The following is a 19790-nucleotide window of genomic DNA, read 5'->3' on the forward strand; positions in this document are numbered from 1 at the left end:
TGCTGTAAAGCAGTATGAATCCTCCAACTCAGTTCACTGGAGAAAGTCTGTTAGGTGACACCTTGAGTGGATGAAGCAGAGGAAGAGCCCGTTGTAAGAAACTTTCAAATCATTCCCAACCCTGACAAGTTCCCATGATCAGTCTCCATTTCATTGTGGTCAATGGAAGGTGAGAGTGCGCAATTCTAGACCTTTGGAAAAGACTAGTGAGATCACATCTAAAGGAGTGAGTACAGTTCCAGCCACCCACTTCATTACAGGAGGCGAGGGTCCATAGGAGTTCTATATGGACGTTGTCAAAACTGCAGCAAGTTAACTTTCTATGAGGCAAATTTGCATAGACTGAGGGGGGGATGTAAATGAGGTGTGTAAAATTTATGAGGGACCTGGAGAGAGCAGATAGCTATTGATGTCTCTGCTCATTAAAATACATCCTTGCTAAGGAACAAAAATTGCTGGAAGAGCTCAGCAAATCTGGGAGCATCTGAGACAGAAATCAGAGTTAATGTTTCTGATCAAAAGATCCTCCCCCATTTCTGAAGACGGGTCCAGGCCTGAAACATCAGCCTTCTTACTCCTCTGATGCTGTTTGGCCTGCTATGTTCATCCAACTCCTCACCTTGTTATCTCAGATTCTACAGCATCTGCAGTTCCTACTATCTCCCTCAGAAGAGAATTGGTTTAGATTTATATTACAAACTAGCTAAGGAGCAGGAACACTTTTTTTAAAAAAGATTGACAAGGTATGAGATCCCAGTTCCTTACTAAGAGAATAAACCCAGAAGATTCCACGTTTTGAATCACTGATTGGAAATTTTACTATAGAATGTTTGAACAGTAACACAACTTACTGTGTGTGCAACTCAAGTGCTAATATCCTGAACGAACAAAATTATCTGCTTTTTTCATTTATGGGATGGGGGTGCCACCATTTATTGCCAGTTCCTAATTCCCCATCGGGGAGTTAACAGTTAAACCTGTTGTTGTGGGTCTAGAGTCATATTTAGGTCACACCAGGTTAGGATGGCTTATTTCCTCTCTCGAAGATATTTGAACCAAATTTGGTTTGGTTTCACTGGACCGTCAGAGACTGAGGGGGTGACCTGATAAAAGTTTACAAATTATGACAGGTATGGATAGGAGGGATAGTCTGAGTCATTTCCTCAGGATAGAACACCTGAGACATTGGTTTAAGGTAAAAAGGGGTAAGTTTTTGAAGGAGATGTGAGAGGCAAGTTTCTTTAGAGAAGGGGTAAGTTCCTGGAATGCTCTGCCAGAGGAAGTGGCAGAAGCATATACAACAGCAACTTTTTTGAGAGGCATCTTGACTGGTGCACGAATAGAGCTGCATAGCCTACAGAGGCAAAAGGTCTTCAGTTTACGGAGGTGTTGTATGTGCACAGCCTTAGTGGGGTGAAAAGACTTGTTCCTGTGTTGTACTGTTCTTTGTTCAGATGAGTTTTTACAACAATCGACGGGTTACACAATTGCCTTATTCCACTTGTTTAATTCTGTGAACTAAAATTGCATCATTTGCTAGCCAGAGATTCAACCATATGTTGCCAGCATTAGCCTGTGATTCTGAATTACTGATCCATCAACATTCCCATAATACCACCTTTACCTATGAGTAACAAACTGAGATAAAGCATCCCAGAGAACATATCAGAGGACAAATGGAATCTTATCAAATTCCCCCGTTGTCTGTGACACAATGAATGATCAAATGTCATTAAACCAGATAAGTTGACCTCGAGCCGCAAACTACAATGACAAACACTCCTGTGAATCCCCGCCAAGCCAGACCAACCACACCCCCAAGCACTGCGAGTTTTCATGAAGACACTCACCATCACCTTCGCAAGGGAGATTGGTTATGGGCAATAAATGCTGGTCTAGATGGTGATATCCACATCTCGCGGATGAATAAAGAAAAGCAAGTGACCAGACACTGTGGCAAAGGGGAGGTTTTGAGGGAGCCTCTGAAGGGAGAGGTGGAGATGGTGAGGGAGGACACCCAGAGCTTAGCATCCAGGCAGTGCTGGTGGAGTGAGGAATGTCAGGCGCCTGCATGAGTCTGAAAGTGGAGCAGAAACATCCCAGGTAGATGTTGAACTGGATGTTGCTACAGAAATAGGGAGCAGAAAGACTATGGAAGAATTTGAAAACTATATCTTTGCCAGACCCAGGACCCGTGTAGGCCTGTGAATACAGGTGTAATAATGAATAGTATTAGCTGTGAGTAGATGGTAGGCACCAGTGCCCTGGATTTGAAGTGAGTAATATTGATATATTTATTGTCACACGTACTGAAATAAGTGAAAAGTTTTGTTTACAAGCGGTACAGGCAGATCATAGTAAACAAAAGATCAAAAGGACTTGGACAGAGGCATATAGGTTACATTGCACAGGGTGCGCACTAGACGAGATCAACATTAGCAAGATCAGCGTTATTTGAGGCCAGTGTTACCTGTCAGGGAAGGCATGAGCGCGCTGCTGGCATTCTGCTCAAACTGAGCATAGAAAGCATCGAGCGTGTCAGGGAGGGATGTGCCTTTTAATACGAAGGGGAGCAAGGAGAGTGTTTGAATAGTCGGATCTAGAGGGAGAAAAAGAATGAATGACATTTCAATGACAAAGAGGCTGCTGGGAGATGTAAGCAGCATTGGTGACAGAGCAGTTATGGGTCGGAAAAGCGAGCTGAGTCAATCGACATTAAAGTGAGGTAACAGTTTGGATTTCTGAAGAAAGGTCTAGGCCCAAAATGTCAGCTGTCCTGCTCCTCTGATGCTGCTTGGCCTGCATCTATCTAATGAACTGCTTCCTGTGATAGAGAATTGCACAGGTTCACAACTCTCTTGGTGAAGAAGTTCTTCTTCATGGCAATTTAGGAAAAGGTGAGGTGCAATGAGACCTGGGTATCATGGTGGAACAGTCACTGAAGGTTGGCATGCAGTGTGGAAAGCTAATGGCATGCTGACCTTCATAGCAAGAGGATTTGAGTTTCATCATTGCCTGCCACTCTGAAAAGGGTCTAGGCCCGAAACGTTACCCTTCCTGCTCCTCTGATGCTGCTTGGCCTGCTGTGTTCATCCAGCTCCACACCTTGTTATCCCATTTATTCCACCTCCCTGCTTCCTGTCTGCCAACTGATATTTCTATCCAGTCAATACATTATTTATTTTACCATGAACTTTAACTTTGCTTACTAATTTCATGTGTGGGACCTTGTCAATCGCCTTTTGTCCAGATACACAACATCTACAGATTCACCCTTATCCATTCCACTGGTCACATCCTCAAAAAATTCTAGATTTGCCAAGCGTGATTTCCCTTTAGTGAATCTATACTGACTTGAACTGATCCTGTAACCTCTTTTCAAATCCTTAATAATTTTCTCTAGCATTCTCCCCACCACCTGTCTGGTTAACTCGCCTTTAATTCCCCATTTCCTCTCTCTCTCCTTTTCTTTAAACACAGGGTTATATTAGCTAACCTACAGTCCATCGGAATCCTTCCAGAGTCTATAGAATGCTGGAAAATTATCAGCAATGCACCCACTATTAGTAAGGTCACTTCCATAAGTACTCTAGAATGCAGACCGTCAGGCACTAGGGACTTTCCAGATTTTAATCCCATCAATTTCCCCAATACCATTTCCTGACTGATAAGGATTTCCTTCAGTTCCTCCTTCATGTTTGACCCTCTGTCCCCTGCCATTTCTGCAAGATTATTTGTGTCCTCCTTGGTAAAGACAGATCCAAAGTATTTGTTCAATTGCTCTGCCATCTCTCTGTTGTCCATTATTAATTCACCTGATTCTGACTATAATGGATCTATATTTGTCTTCACCAGTCTTTTTGTTTTCACATATCTATAGAAGCTTCTGCAGTCAATTTCTATGTTTTCTGTGAGTTTACTCTTGTATTCTATTTTCCCCTTCCAGATTAAACCCTTTGTTCTCCTCTGTTGAATTTTAAATTTCTTCCCCGTTCTCAGTTTTTCTGCTTTTTCCGGCCAATTTATCTACCTCCTCTTTGGCTTCAGCACCATCTGGGATTTCCCTCATTAGCCATGGTTGATCCACCTTCCCTGTTGTACTTTTACACCAGACAGACACATATAATTATTGAAGTTCAGCCATGTGTTCTTTAAATGTCTGCCATTGCCTATCCACTATCAATCTCTTAAGTATACTTAACCAGCTTATCTCAATCAAAACGTACCTCATAACATCAAAGTTAGCTTTCTTTAAGTTCGGGGCCCTAGTCTCAGATTTAACTGTGTCTATTCTATCTTAATGAAAAATTCTACCATATTATGGTCACTCTTCCCCAAAGGATCTCACACCACCAGGTTGCTCATTAATCCTCTTTCATTATACAACACCCAGTCTAGGATGGCCAGCTCTGTAGTTAGTTCCTCAACATGTTGGTTGAGGAAACTATCCCTCATATATTATAGGAAATCCTCCTCCATCGCATTGCTATCAGTTTGATTAGTCCAATCAACGTGCAAGTTGAAGTCACCCGTAATAACTGCTGTACCCTTACTGCATGTATCTCTAATTTCCTCTTTGATGCCATCCCCAACCTCTCAACTACTGCTTCGTGATCTGTGCAGGACTCCCACTAACTTTTTTTCCCCCCATTGGCGTTCTGCAGCTCCACCCATACAGATTCCACATGGCCTACGCCAACGTCCTCCCTTACTATTGTGGTAATCTCCTCCTGAACCAGCAATGCTAGCCCACGTCCCTTTCCTTTCTGTCTATCTTTACTGAAAATTAAATGCCTCTGGATGTTCAGTTCCCATCCTTGGTCACCTTGGAACCAGGTCTCCGTGATCCCAATTACATCACATCCATTAATAACTGTCTATGCAGTTAATTCATCCACTTTATTATAAATGCTCCTCTCATTGAGACACAGAGCCTTCAGGCTCATTTTTTTTTTACATTTGTTGCTCTTTTTGAATTATGCTGTAATATGGCCCTTTTTTGATTTTTGTTTTGGGTTTCCTGGCCTTCCACTTTTCCCTTCACTGCCTTTTGTTTCTGTACCCACTTTACTTCACTCCAAATTCCTGCATTGGTCCCTATCTTCCCTGCTGTATCAGTTTAAACCCTCCCCAAAAGCACTAGCAAACACTTCCTCCAGAATACTGGTTCTGGTGAATGCTTTCTGTCCAGCGAGTGCTCCGCTAGTTTACCAACCTTTAGCGTATCTAAAACCCTCCACACAGTGAGAACAATGAAACGGTCTCTTATGATTTGAACATTATGTGCAGTGAGGCTGGATACACAAATGAATTTAGTCCGACATTTGGAATGGCATCTCCTCGATGTGAACTGCAGTTTGTAGAGACTGAATTTCTTGCTGAGAACAGGGTCTGAGATTTGCAATATCATACAATTACGAAGCGGCTTTATTAAGAGAGAGCCAGAGGAAACTTTTAGACTAAAGGTCAAATTCAGGCAGTGAATTACAGAACAATACCTGGTGTAAACATCCAGTGTTAGATCAGGACAGCAGGGTGAAATTGTTTCCTTGTACGTTTAATTTAGTTTCCAGCATTCTTGCTTTTTATTTTCCTTTTTCCTTTGTCTTCCTTCCCTTGTTATTTTCCCCACTGCACCAAACATTTTGAGACGACTGTTTTAGAACTGACCACGCACACCTCACGATACATTTAGGCAGCTGTTGTCCAATCACAGGTCTGTTTAACCTAAATAGCATTCAACTGTTCATTAGCGGACATATATTCCTCGGTGATTACAAATACCATCTGCACATCCACTGCTTCACTGTTCTGAACAAGTGCAAAGTGATTCACAGCATGGCATCACCTCCAGATTCTAGCCTCTAGATCAACTCTCAAACAAGTAACGATCACAGTTCCAACAAACTATACTAACACACGAAAACATTGTTCTTACAAACTGTAGATACAGTCACCATAGCTCCAAAGGACCATAGGGCTACTCTCTTATTAGAGAGAGACATAACGGTTGGTGGTTAAGCTTAGAGTCACCTCAGGGGAAGACGATTCTTTTGTGGTGACCTCAACCAGGATGGGAATTGAAAGTGACCATATTCACAGACTGGGAGAACTGAATAAATCAGATTTCACACATAGAACAGATTTTACGCCTTCTCTTCACTTTGAATATATTGTCAGTGCATAGTGTGTGTTATCAGACAGGTTTTGCTCTTCGCTTCAATGACAGACATCACTTCTGCTGAGCAGATCAAGTCTTTATTCTGCTTTTACTTCACCAAATGTTGCTGCTGCTGTGTCATGAATTATTGAACTCAGCAACTTCCAAACTTCATGCATGTCAATGTTGATTGATGAAGCTTTTTAGTGTTCTGTCTGTAAAATAGTTTCATTTTTCCCTCAATAATTTTATTTCACAAAGAAAGTGCCAGTGTAAGAACGTAACAAACCAGCAAAGATTAAACACCATTCTCACACTGGAGGTAGTCATTAGTGGAATCTATCAGCGTATGAATCGCAGAAAGTGCAAAGGTCAAAATAGGAGAGAAGTAAAAGTTCATCATTTTATTGTAATTGAGTTTCTGCTAAGAGTTATTGAATAAAAAGGAAAGATCACACATATCACTTTGACGAAGAGACACTGCAGTCCCAAAAATCAGCATCGTACCCAGAAAAATGAAACGCCAGCCATTTTATGTATTCTGCTCTGTGTGAATCCTGTGGTGTGACTGGAGGCCGAATAACCGAGCAAATCCCTTCCCACACACGGGGCAAGTGAATGGTCTATCCCCTGTGTGAACCCGCTGGTGTCTCACCAGGTCAAAGGACTGACTGAACCTCTTCGCACAGACGGAGCAAACAAACGGCTTCTCGCCAGTGTGAATTCTCCGGTGTGCTGAGAGGGTGGAAGAACTGTTGAACCTTTTCTCACAGTAAGCGCAATGGAAGGGTTTCTCCCCCGTATGGATTCGCTGGTGTACTGAGAGAGTGGAAGAATGCTTGAACTGCTTTCCACAAGACGTGCAGCTGAACGGGCACTCCTTGGTATGATTTCGCTGGTGTGACAGGAGGTGAGAGGACTGGGTGAATGTCTTCCCACACACAGAGCAGGTGAAAGGCCTCTCCCCCGTGTGAATTCGTTGGTGCATCAGTAAGTACCGTGACTGAGCGAAACCCTTCCCACACACGGTGCAGGTGTATGGCCTCTCCCCAGTGTGAGTGCGTCGGTGTGCACTGAGTGTTGAGGAATGCTTGAACCTCTTTCCACAGGAAGTGCAGCCGAAGAGCTTCTCCTCAGACCCGTGAACCCGGTGATGTGACTGGAGGCTGCACAGCCGAGCGAATCCCTTCCCACATATGGAGCAGGTGAATGGACGCTCCCCGGTGTGAACTCTCTGGTGCCTCACCAAAATGAATGACTGGGTGAACCCCTTCCCACACACTGAGCAGGTGAACGGTCTCTCGCCTGTGTGGATGCGCTGGTGGGCAGTGAGGGTGGAAGAATACTTGAACCTCTTCTCACAGTGAGTGCAGCAGTAGGGCCTCTCCTCAGTGTGAATTCGCTGGTGTGACATCAGGGACACTGTCTGAGTAAATCCCTTTCCACACATGGAACAGATGTAGGGCTTCTCCCCAGTGTGACTACGACGATGGTTTTCCAGTCGGCATGAATAATTGAATCCTTTACCACAATCCTCACATTTCCACTGTTTTCTCATGGTGTCAATATCCTTGTGACTATCCAGCTTGTACAACCAGTTAAAGATTCTTCCGCACATACAATGTTAAAGATGCAACATGCTTCCTCGTTCCAGTCAGTTCAATGAAACACTTTCAGTCTGTGTAACTGGTGAAAGCTCTTCTAAGTCAAGTTTGTTTCAATGTTGCCACAGTTCTCTCGAAGATAGCGTAGTCAAATAATTCTCTAACTACAGGCAAAGTCTGATGACGTTCAGATCCTAAGAATTGAGTGACTTTGTCAAGCCTCGTCATGACGTTGGGTTTCAGCTTCCGATCTGTAAATTCTCTCCTTCTAATATCCTGGAAAAGGAGTTCACAAGAATCTTATCAATGATAACATCACAATAAGGCAGGCCAGACAATTCTGAACAATTTTCCTCTCTTGTTCCCCAGAGTTTTAAATCCACAAGCCAAACCCTCCCTCACTCCTCTGCTGAAATGTAAACCCTTTGTAGCTGGAGGATCCGTGGTAACAAGGTGTAGAGCTGGATGAACACAGTAGGCCAAACCTACCCCAGTTGACAGCCTCCCGCTCCCAGACCTGCAAAGGACCTCTCCTGTATTTTTTTCATTCTTCGTAGGATCCACAACCTGCCATTTCTGAAGGGCCTAGGCTCGAAACGTCAGCCTTCCTGCTCCTATGATGCTGCTTGGCCTGCTGTGTTCTTTCACTTGTTACCTTTGTAGCATGTCCCAGTTCCGATTTTTCTCCCTCCCAGTGCTCTGGCTGGTTTTAGTTCTCCATGCCTTGCGCACAGAACGTCATTCAATCGTTGTGTCTTGGCTCAGGAACTTTTTGGGTGTCCTGCCGACCCAGGATCGTGGGGCGTTACCCCGAGCCTCCACGGTGCAAGAAGTCTCGGGTGTATCCGCCGTCTGGAATCCCATACCGTTTGGGGGTCTACGGAGGGTTGTTATGAAACCTCCCCGCCCAACCCAGCTTCCGGCTCCATCCCTTTCCTCCCTCTTGGTGAGATCTCCCTTGCTCCTCGCGGCCGCTTTCCTCCGGGTCCAGCGCCCGCTGCAAGTCACAACTAGGGACCCGCGTGATTGACGGCGGCTCCCAACCAACAGGAGGGAGTGGGCGGGCCTGGAGGGCCAGTCGGTAGCTAGTCCTCCAGCCAATAGAAATGAAGATGGGTGGGACTAGGGTCTTGCCGCCCTGACTGATGTGTGGCCGAATGAAAGGAGAAAAGTAAAAGGGGAGGGTTACAGCCGATAGCGGGAGTGGAATTAAGCCACGTGCACAAACTGTTGGCCTCCAGGCCAGAATTAGAAACTCCTGGTCCTGCCTTTGCAGCAAACGGGAGAACAGCTGTGGGCTTCAGGCGACAAAGGGCCTGGGTTCCCGCCGCCATGTTTATTGGGGGCAATATTACATGGACGCAGACGTAGCCGCCATCTTTATTCGGAGCAAGATGCGGCAGGGCGCGTGCGCAATCTTTGGCAGTGGGTTCGTAGAGTAAGATCAAACCAAGAGAAATGTTGTAGAATTTTATCTCGGATGACTGAAAGATTTTTTCTTTGGTAAACCTTTTTTTCTAGGAAATGGGAAGGATTGGTCGACGAGAAACTCAAACGAAACACATCATGCGTTTAGCTCTGGGCAATGCACCCAAGGATGAAAATCACTGTGTTGGCCTCAGACAGAGCACAGAGAGATTTAACCAAATAACACTTCAAATGCACTGCTGAAGTTTGAGGTTAGACTGCAAAAAAAATAGTCATTACAGCACAGACTAGGCTAACTGGTACATCAAGTCTCATCATTGTCCTTCTCTGAATGACATGAGTGAACCAGTTGGGTTTTTATGGCAAGTCAACAGCTTTCATGGTCACTTTTCGCTAGTGCTGGCCCCACAAATTACCAGATTCATCCAATTCGATTTCACAACCAGCATTCGTGTTTCACGCATTTTCTCTCACTGCCTGTTTTTTTAGTTTTAAATCAGTTTCACAGGGTAGTAGAAAGGGAGGGTTTAAAGTTGTGAAGCTGATTCCAAACATCACTTTAGGATTTGATGGAATTGACCGACATAATATAACTTGAATGTCATCAGATTTGAACATGGCAGGAAAAAGCACGGTTGGTAAACTCTGGAAATGTGGAGACTGCGGGGAGGGATTCAATTAGCCGTTTCAGGTGGAAATTCATCGACGCAGTCACAGTGGGGAAAGACCGTTCGGGCGCACCGAGTGTGGGAGAGGTAGCCCATATGCTGAAACATCAGCTGATTCACTCTGGCGAAAGACATCTTTCAAATGTTTTAGATAACAAAGTGTGTAGCTGGATGAACACAGCAGGCCAAGCAGCATCTCAGGAGCACAAAAGCTGACGTTTCTGGCCTGGACCCTTCATCAGAGAGGGGGATGGGGAGAGGGTTCTGGAATAAATAGGGAGAGAGGGGGAGGCGGACCGAAGATGGAGAGCAGGGCTGAAGAGATTACAAGAGAGTTGCAGCGGGAGAGAGATTCCCTGAGGTTGGTCCGGAGGGAGGAGGGTAACTTCTTCAGGTTAGGCATCCCTGGAAGAGGCTTCGCAGTGAGGTTAAAATTGTATCAGTGATAATGGGAACTGCAGATTTTGGAGAATCCAAGATAACAAAGTGTGAAGCTGGATGAACACAGCAGGCCAAGCAGCATCTCAGGAGCGCAAAAGCTCATGTTTCGGGCCTAGACCTTTGGGAATTGCTGTAAAAGCTCTGAAAAACTAATGTCCCATCAGCGAGTACACTCTGGTGAGAGACCATTCAAATATTCTGACTGTGGGTCTGGGTTCAAGCGATCGTCTCAACTCACTGAGCACCAGCGAGTTCACAGTGGGGAGAAGCCGTTCACCTGCTGTGAGTCTGGGAGCGAATTCACTTAGTCGTCCAGCCTGCTGAAACACCAGCGAGTTTACACTGGGGAAATTCTCTTCACCTGTTCCGAGTGTGGCAAAGGATTCACTAATTCATCCAACTTTTAACACACCAGCGGGCTCACACTGATGAGAGACCATTTAAATGCCCAGACTGTGGGAGGTGCTGTAAAAGTTCCAGGGAATTGATGTCCCAGCAACGTATTGACACTGATGAGAGACCGTTCAGGTGCTCGAACTGTGGGACTGGGTTCAGGCGATCATCTCAAATCACTGAACACCAGCGAGTTCACACTGGACAAAAGGTGTGGTCACTCGCTCAGTGTGTGGGAAGGGATTTTGTCAGTCATCCAGGCTGCTGAGACACTTCCAAGTTCATGAGGAATTACAGCGATGGATTTTCGTCTTTGTGTTATCCAGGATTGAACCATGTTCATTTGAGTCTGTGATAATAAAATGTGAAGCTGGATGAACACAGCAGGCCAAGCAGCATCTCAGGAGCACAAAAGCTGACGTTTCGGGCCTAGACCCTTCATCAGAGAGGGGGATGGGGTGAGGGTTCTGGAATAAATGGGGAGAGAGGGGGAGGCGGACCGAAGATGGAGAGCAGGGCTGAAGAGATTACAAGAGAGTTGCAGCGGGAGAGAGATTCCCTGAGGTTGGTCCGGAGGGAGGAGGGTAACTTCTTCAGGTTAGGCATCCCTGGAAGAGGCTTCGCAGTGAGGTTAAAATTGTATCAGTGATAATGGGAGCTGCAGATTCTGGAGAATCCAAGATAACAAAGTGTGACGCTGGATGAACACAGCAGGCCAAGCAGCATCACAGGAGCACAAAAGCTGACGTTTCGGGCCTAGACCCTTCATCAGAGAGGGGGATGGGGGGAGGGAACTGGAATAAATATGGAGAGAGGGGGAGGCGGACCGAAGATGGAGAGTAAAGAAGATAGGTGGAGAGAGTGTAGGTGGGGAGGTAGGGAGGGGATCATTTGAGTCTGTTTCGCCTTACTGTTAACCTCCAGCCCAATTATAGGAGTAAATATCTGAAATAAAAGTCAAATAACTCCATTTTTGTTAAATACAGGATTTCCTCTTTGTAATACATCCAACGCATTCACTTTGAAGGTGGTCATCTCTCTCCCTGTCTCCTCTATCAGCAACAACAAGTGGAGCTTCTCTATCACTAAGATCGAGACAATCTGATCAGCTGCCCCTGTTGCCTGTCTCCCTACCATTAGCCCGCCAGAATTCTCTCGAGTTCTTACTTGTCAGCTGCCTGAAGTTGTGGCTTTCTGCATCCAGTCCCTATACACGCTAGTCAGTTGATACTGGAGGGAGAGGTTTCAAATGACTGTTACAAGGACCGTCGTAGCCGCATTCGCTGACTGTGCAGCAGTGCGCTCGCCTCAGATTGCGCTCAGTTCATCTGGCCTCGCAGTTGTCCAACCTACAGTTACCAGCAGGGAACAGGTCGTTCACCTGCTGCACATGTAGCAAGGCATTCGCTGGTTTAACTGATCTGTTGACACACCCACTGCATCCCTAAACCAGCCCAGTTCGTCCCCCCACTGCATCCCCAAACCAGCCCAGTTCGTCCCCTCCCCCCACTGCACCACACAACCAGCCCAGCTCTTCCCCCCGACCCACTGCATCCCAAAACCAGTCCAACCTGTCTCTGCCTCCCTAACCGGTTCTTCCTCTCACCCATCCCTTCCTCCCACCCCAAGCCGCACCCCCATCTACCTATTAACCTCATCCCACCTCCTTGACCTGTCCGTCTTCCCTGGACTGACCTATCCCCTCCCTACCTCCCCACCTACACTCTCTCCACCTATCTTCTTTACTCTCCATCTTCGGTCCGCCTCCCCCTCTCTCCCTATTTATTCCAGTTCCGTCTCCCCATCCCCCTCTCTGATGAAAGGTCTAGGCCCGAGACGTCAGCTTCTGTGCTCCTGAGATGCTGCTTGGCCTGCTGTGTTCATCCAGCCTCACATTTTATTATGTTGACACACCCAGTGCTTTTATGCTGATGGAAGACCTTTTTAAATGTCTGGAGTTCTGCAAGTTTTTGTAAAATGTCGCGTGGGTCTTTTGCTCAACACTGAAGAGAGATGTGCTCTCTCCGTGGTGCTGCGTTCGAGTCGTTATCTGAATTCGCCCACGGGGAGAGGCCGTTCATCCGCTTCAAGTGCGGGAGGAAATTCACCCTGTTACTCCCACCTCAATGAACAGCAATGTATCCACAATGGTAGGAATCCGTTTCAAAGTCCCTGCTTGGAAAAAAAATGGATCTGCTTCAACAAACACACCCGTGCTAGTGAGAGGATATTCACCTTTTGCGGGAAGAGATTCACTTACTCATCTCAGCTGCAGCTGAGACACCAGCATGTTCATGCCTCCAATGTGCAAATAATCACACCTAGGACTGTGATAGCAAAGTGTGAAGCTGGATCTGAACACCCAGGACTGAGATAGTAGAACCGCAGTTGCTGGAGAATCTGAGATAAGAAGGTGTAGAGCTGGTTAAACACAGCAGGCCCGGGTCTAGACCCGAAATGTCAGCCTCCCTGCTCCTCTGATGCTGCTTGGCCTGCTGTGTTCATCCAGCTCTACCCCTTGTTATCTCACACCTAGGACTGAAGCGTGTTCATTCTGACAGTTGGTTTTTCTTTCTGTCTTTCCTTCCTGACAGTCTGGCCTCATGTGATAGTAGATTACCGGGGCGGCCGATTCCATGGCACGGACAGAAATCAACCTGAACACGTTTCTTCAGGGTCACACCGAAAGAGACGAACAGCGTGTCGGTTTTTGTTTAGAATCAGGAAGTACAACAGGGAATACTGGAAACATGCTGCCGAATACCGAGATTGGCGTCGAACAGGAAACTCAGTCCACCCACCTGATGGTATACCAGCGGGTCAACAGCAGGGAGAAACCAATTAAATGTCCAGACTGTTGGAAGTGCTTTTAAAAGTTCCTGGGAACTGATCTCCCGTCAAAGTATTTGCACTGATGAGAGACCATTCGGGTGATCATCTCACCTCACAGCGAATTCATATGAGGAGAGGCCCTTTACCTGCTTTGAATGTGGTAAAGGATTCACTCAGTCATTCAATTTGCTACAAAATCAGCGAGTTCACAGAAGTAACTAATGTGATGGGATTTTGAACTGATCTCATCCAGAACTGAACTTGTGTTCATTAGAATCTATTTCTGCTGATGTTAATATTAAAACTTTTCTTTAACTCTTCCTTCTTTTGTAGCCATTATTTATTGCCCAGAAGAGTGGCTTATTCGGCTATTTTAACTATTTCAAAGAGCAGTTGGGAGTTAACCTTGTAACTGTGAATCTGAAGTCAGTTGTCGTGCCGACCGGGTAAGGATGATAGATCACCTTCTCTCAAGGTCATGGCTGAACCAGACCTGTTGTTCCAACAATCAATGGTAGTTTCATGGAGACTAGCTTTCAATTCCAAACTTTATTCAAATGCTGTGGTCAGTTTCACACAGTGTTCCTTGAGCACTAATATCTGGATTATTAGTCCACTATGCAGCGAACTCATTCTAAACCCCAGCTCAGTGATAGGGGTTAATATTCTGGACAATCAGCTTTGTGGAAAAAGAAAGTGTTGAGTCTTCCTAATGTCCTCACAGTTTGGTCCATTTTGAAGAGCTGTCTCCTCCTGCCTCTTTCCTCCATCTTCACCTCTAGCAGCAAGTACAAGGAGCTGACAGAGCTTCTTTGTCACTAAGCTGAAGCAGACTCTGAGACAGTTCATGTCCAAATGCAGAGAGACGTGCACAGTATCCATGCAGGGGGTTAAAAAGTGACAAGTAATTTTCACACCGAACAGAGGCTAGGCAATGACCATATCTGACTAGGAAGAATCTAATCATTGCACCTCACCAGTTAATGGCATCACCTTTTCTGGAACCCTTCACTGTCAACATCCTGAGCATTACTGTTGACCTGAAAATGAACTGGACTGTGCATATGCATGCTCTGGCTACAAGACCAGGTCAGAGGCCAGGAATCCTGCAACCAATAACTCAACTCCTGACTCCCCACTGTAAATGTCCACCATTTACAAGGCACAAGTCAGGAGCGTCATGGAATACTCTCCACTTGCCTGGATGAGTGCAGCTCTGACAACACTCGAGACACTCAACACATTCAAAATTCTAAAACTCTGTACTAATTTATATTTCTCCTCAACTATTTGAATTCACGAGCTGAACAATGTTGCCTTCCCTTTGGTTAAGCTTACCTGAGACTTAAAAATAATTTCCAGTTCAACTGAATGAATCCCACTCCACGTCTCAGGCAACAGAACTGCTTCTCTCCAGTTTGAACATCCTGGTATACAATGAGGTCAGATGAACATGCAACAAACCTGTGTTAGACATACTAAACACACATGAGTCACTGTGTATCTGACATAAATCCAGTCAATTTGAGTTTTACTCAGAATGTTAACACATCTAGCTGGGCTGGAGTTAATCAGCATTAATCAAAAGATACCCCAATGAACTTGATTCGATCCTGGAAGAGATCTATAACAGAATCTAATCATTGTCATTCATTGTAAACTCTCAGCAGGTTGACAGAGTGACAAAGCAGCCCGCTTGATTGACACCAGGTCCACAATCCATCACTCCATCCACCACAGAAATTCTGCATGACTTCTTAGGGAGCTCCTTCTAAATCCGGGATCACTAGAAGGACAAGTGCAGCAGATACATGGGAAAACTACCCCCTCCCCCCGGCAAGTTTCTCTCGAAGCCAATCATCAACTTGGGAATACATCACAGTTCCTTCAGTGTTCATGGGTCAAAATTCAAGAACTCCTTCCCTGCCAGCATTAACTACCGATGCACAGCGCATGGATTGCAACGGTTCAAGAAAGCAGCTCACCACCACCCTCTCATAGGGCAACTGGCATAGGCAATAAATGCTGACCCATCTAGAGACAGCAACATGAATAAGCAAGCGGAAACTGCAGTGATTGTATTGTCTCACTCTGTCAACCTGCTGAGAATTTACAATGAATGACAATGATTAGATTCTGTTATAGATCTCTTCCAGGATTGAATCAAGTTCATTGGGGTATCTTTTGACTAATGCTGATAAACTCCAGGCCAGCTCGATGTGTTAACATTCTGAGTAAAACTCAAATAGACTGGATTTATGTCAGATACACAGTGACTCATGTGTGTTTAGTATGTCTAACACAGGTTTGTTGCATGTTCATCTGACCTCATTGTATGCCAGCATGTTCACGCTGGAGAGAAGCAGTTCAGTTGCCTCAGATGTGGAGTGGGATTCATTCAGTTGAACTGGAAATTATTTTTAAAGTCTCAGGTAAGCTTAACCAAAGGGAAGGCAACATTGTCCAGCTCGTGAATTCAAATAGTTGAGGAGAAACAAAGAAACCTACAGCACAGGAACAGGCCCTTCAGCCCTCCAAGCCTGCGCCGATCAAGATCCTCTGTCTAAGAGGAATATAAATTAGTACAGAGTTTTAGAATTTTGAAGCTATGAAGCAAAGTTAGTAAAGCCCAAATGTTTAATCATCATATATCCACACAATCAAACTGTAATTTCAGAATGTTGCTGGAAAAATACACACTTTGTCAAAACTTTTCATGTTACTCTCATCAGGGTGATTCACAAGAATACCGATTCAAAGGGAAAAGCAACATTTATAGATCATGGGAGGAGAATGCTGATTGGTTGTCGAGTGGACTCCAATTGTTAGAGGTGTTGCCATGCAGTATATTGTGCTGCTGAATGACAGATGAAAAGCCTTTTTTAAGCAAAACTCAGTTCTGCATGACCAAATGACCACTTCTTAGTATCTATCTGAAGTTAAAATAATTTGCTCTTCCTTTTGTGCACTAGGTTAATTTTAACATGATAACCCTAAAAGCAGTCGTGAGCATACTCATCGTATCTGACAAAAGATTGATCGGATCCAGGAATGCACATTCCTTTTGGATAATTCTGGCTCACAGGGTCGGTAGAGATGGGATTTTTAATGCCAATGTTCAAGAGCCTCCCTCACATTGTACTATTGAGTAATTTGATTGTTTGTCACATTCTTTAATTTTGTTTAATGATTCTTACCTTTGTGCATAATTGACCCCAATAACAGAGCAATGAACTGTTCAATATGTTCCCTTAATCTGATTCTTCATATCATTTGGAAATGTTTTTCTTTCTAACTTTTATTCCAATCTTATTTAAACACATTATTTGCAGACATTTCATGTCTGCAGATTCTAACTTTGGATTTAAACAGACTGTTCTTTGATTAATCTCTTAACATAAAATCACTTTGCAACAACATCTCATTCAGAATGAGAGGTCATCATTTTCGACTAAGGGGTGGCAAATTTAAAATAGGGAACAGGATGAATTACTTCTCTCAAGGGTCATGAATTTGTGGAATTCAGTACCCCAGGGTGCTGCAGATGCCAGTATACTGGATAAATTTAAGGAGGAGAGAGAGATATTTTTAATTTATAATGGGTTGAAGGGTTATTGGGAGCAGGCAGGAAAGTAGGGTTGAGGCTGAGATGAGATCAGTCACGATTGTATTAAATGGCAGAACGGGCTTAAGAAGCTGAATTTGCCTGCTCCTGCTCCTAATTCTTACAGAGCATGGAAACAGACCCCTCAGCCCAACTAGTTCATGCCAACCATGTTCCCAAACTAAACTGGTCCCACTTGCCTGCATTTCGCCCATATCCCTCCAAACCTTCCCTGTTTATTTATTTATCCAAAATGGCTTTTGAATGTTGTAACTGTACCTGCGTCCACCACTTCCTCTGGCAGTTCATTCCACACACAAATCGCTCTCTGTGTCAAAAAGTTGCCCCACATGTCTTTTTTAAAACTTTCTCCTCTCATCTCAAAAATATGCCCTGGTTTTGAACTCCCTGACCCGAGGGAAAATACCCTTGCTGTTCAATCTATGCCCCTTGTGATTTTATAAACCTCTATAACGTCACCCCTCAACCTCCTAGGCTCCAATGAAAAAAGTCCCAGTCTATCCAGCCTCTCCTTATAACTCAAACCGTCCACTGTGCAGTATTGCAGAAAAGGCCTCACCAACGTCCTGTACAACCTCAACATGATGCTCCCGACTCCTGTACTCAGAGGTCTGAATGGTGAAATATTTCACATTGTCAGAATTGCTCACCATTTTGCTGATGAAAAGCAATTCACTGCATTTCGTAGAATAGAATGTTTCCATCGATATGTACAAGGTCTACCTGCCATCATTTAGTTTTGCTTCATTTTCATCCATTACCTAATATTGCTTGGGAATTTGCATGCATCTTTTCATCAGTGGTTTGTGGATTTATTGTGTTCTATTTTACTTTTCTCTGCCCAGTACACTTGTGTGTGTTACTATTCATCCACATTTGGATGAACCAATCTGAGAAAAGTAAGATTAAATTGTTGCCATAGAATTCAATGTAAAAAGATTGCCAATATAAACATGTTCCTACAAATGTGTTTCAGAGATAATGGGAACTGCAGATGCTGGAAAATCTGAGATAATAAGGTGTGGAGCTGGATGAATGCAGCAGGCCAAGCAGCATCAGAGGAGCAGAAAAGCTGATGTTTCGGGCCTATATCCTTCTTCAGAAAAGACTTCTGAAGAAGGGTCTCGGCCTGAAACGTCAGCCTTCCTGCTCCTCTGATGCTGCTTGGCCTGCTGTGTTCATCTAGCTCTGCACCTTGTTATCTCTTCCTGCAAATATGTGTAATTTTTCTGCATATGAGTTCATCATTAACTGTCTAATTTTAAACTGGGATTCCTACATTTATATGCATTCAAGGCAGTCAAAACTGCTGAGACCTTTCTTTAGAATTGTAGGATGAGAACAGGTAGTGGTGGTTGTGGTTGGGAAATGAAGAAAGTACTTGCTTCTTTACTAATATTCAAGAGAATTAACATCGTACTTTGTAAACCACAAAGTTTCAAAAGTATAAAGTATTTTGTCGGTACCTGGTACTGGAACAAACAGATTTCTTTGGCACGTTTTATATCGTGGGTCTGTGTCAAGCAAAACCACTCTGCCATTCTGTTTCAATACATCAAAATATTTTAATATTAATCATAGCCATACAATGTTTGTACTGTGCCTTTTCCTGCTCAACTGAACATGGAAGTAGTCAGCGTGTCCCGCATCGAATACAGATGCTGCTCACCTGCGCGCATACATCGCTTCTCTTCATAGTCTTTGCTCAACAAGATACAGTGCCATTCTATTCCTGTCATTAGTATCATAAGCTGGTTAGTAATAGGTACACAGGTATGACTATGATATGGTTTTGAATATTTCCTCTGTGTCAAGTAAAATGCAATTAATTTCCAGAAAACTCGTTCTGCTAGGCAATCCTAGAAGTTCTGTAGTTGAAAGCTGCAAAGCTTTCAATCCTTCCCATCGTGGTCCAAAATAACTGACCTCTTGTCCCAAGGTATGATTTTTCATCTCGAATGCTGCAGGCAGAGGAAACAGCCCCTCAGTACAGTACCAGAACAAACACTTTTAAGAGATAACCCAGTTATTAGCTTGTGACTCCTTTCAGAGTAATGTAAAGTAACAAAACTCAGAAATCCCATTTGATCTTTCCCCACTTGTCTTCATAAAGCTCCTAATTAACAAAAGGTGCAAATCAAGTATAAACATATACATACACACACGGTGGCTCAGTGGTTAGCACTGCAGCCTCACAGCGCCAGGGACACGGGTTAGATTCCAGCCTCGGATAACTGTCTGTGTGGAGTTTGCACATTCTCCCCACGTCTGCGTGGGTTTCCTCCGGGTGCTCCGGTTTCCTCCCACAGTCCAAAGATGTGCAGGTTAGGTGGATTGGCCATGCTAAATTGCCCATAGTGTTCAGGGGTGGTGGGCTATAGGGGGATGGGTCTGGGTGGGATGTTTCACGGGGTGGTGTGGACTTGTTGCGCCAAAGGGCCTGTTTCCACACTGTAGGAAATCTAATCTTTGGGTAGATGCTGAACTTATATCAATAATCGATTTCGAAAACTGGAGTCCATTGAGCAGATAAGTTAATACTTATCAATAATGCACAGTAACCAACTTGACGAGTTGAGTGTTCCAGAAACAGGATTAATCCCTGATTCTGAGCCATTGCTGACCTGTTTAAGGGGTCA

The 19790-nt window shown here is 44.5% G+C and overlaps 1 protein-coding gene across 1 annotated transcript in view; it reads right to left on the reverse strand.

Annotated features, from left to right (window-relative positions):
* The window catches only part of LOC125449062 (uncharacterized), an 80476-nt gene that overhangs the window by 25551 nt on the left and 35135 nt on the right, over window positions 1–19790 (reverse strand). Inside the window, 9 exon segments of the mRNA XM_059641834.1 lie at window positions 6706–7781; window positions 7888–8040; window positions 8554–8774; window positions 8993–9181; window positions 10540–10662; window positions 13227–13363; window positions 14865–14953; window positions 15854–15933; window positions 18821–18883. Of these exon segments, the coding sequence (XP_059497817.1) occupies window positions 6706–7781; window positions 7888–8040; window positions 8554–8774; window positions 8993–9181; window positions 10540–10662; window positions 13227–13363; window positions 14865–14953; window positions 15854–15933; window positions 18821–18883 (2131 nt within the window).

The sequence above is a fragment of the Stegostoma tigrinum genome, chromosome 43 (assembly GCF_030684315.1).
Source record: "Stegostoma tigrinum isolate sSteTig4 chromosome 43, sSteTig4.hap1, whole genome shotgun sequence".
In the NCBI taxonomy this organism is placed as follows: Eukaryota; Metazoa; Chordata; class Chondrichthyes; order Orectolobiformes; family Stegostomatidae; genus Stegostoma; species Stegostoma tigrinum.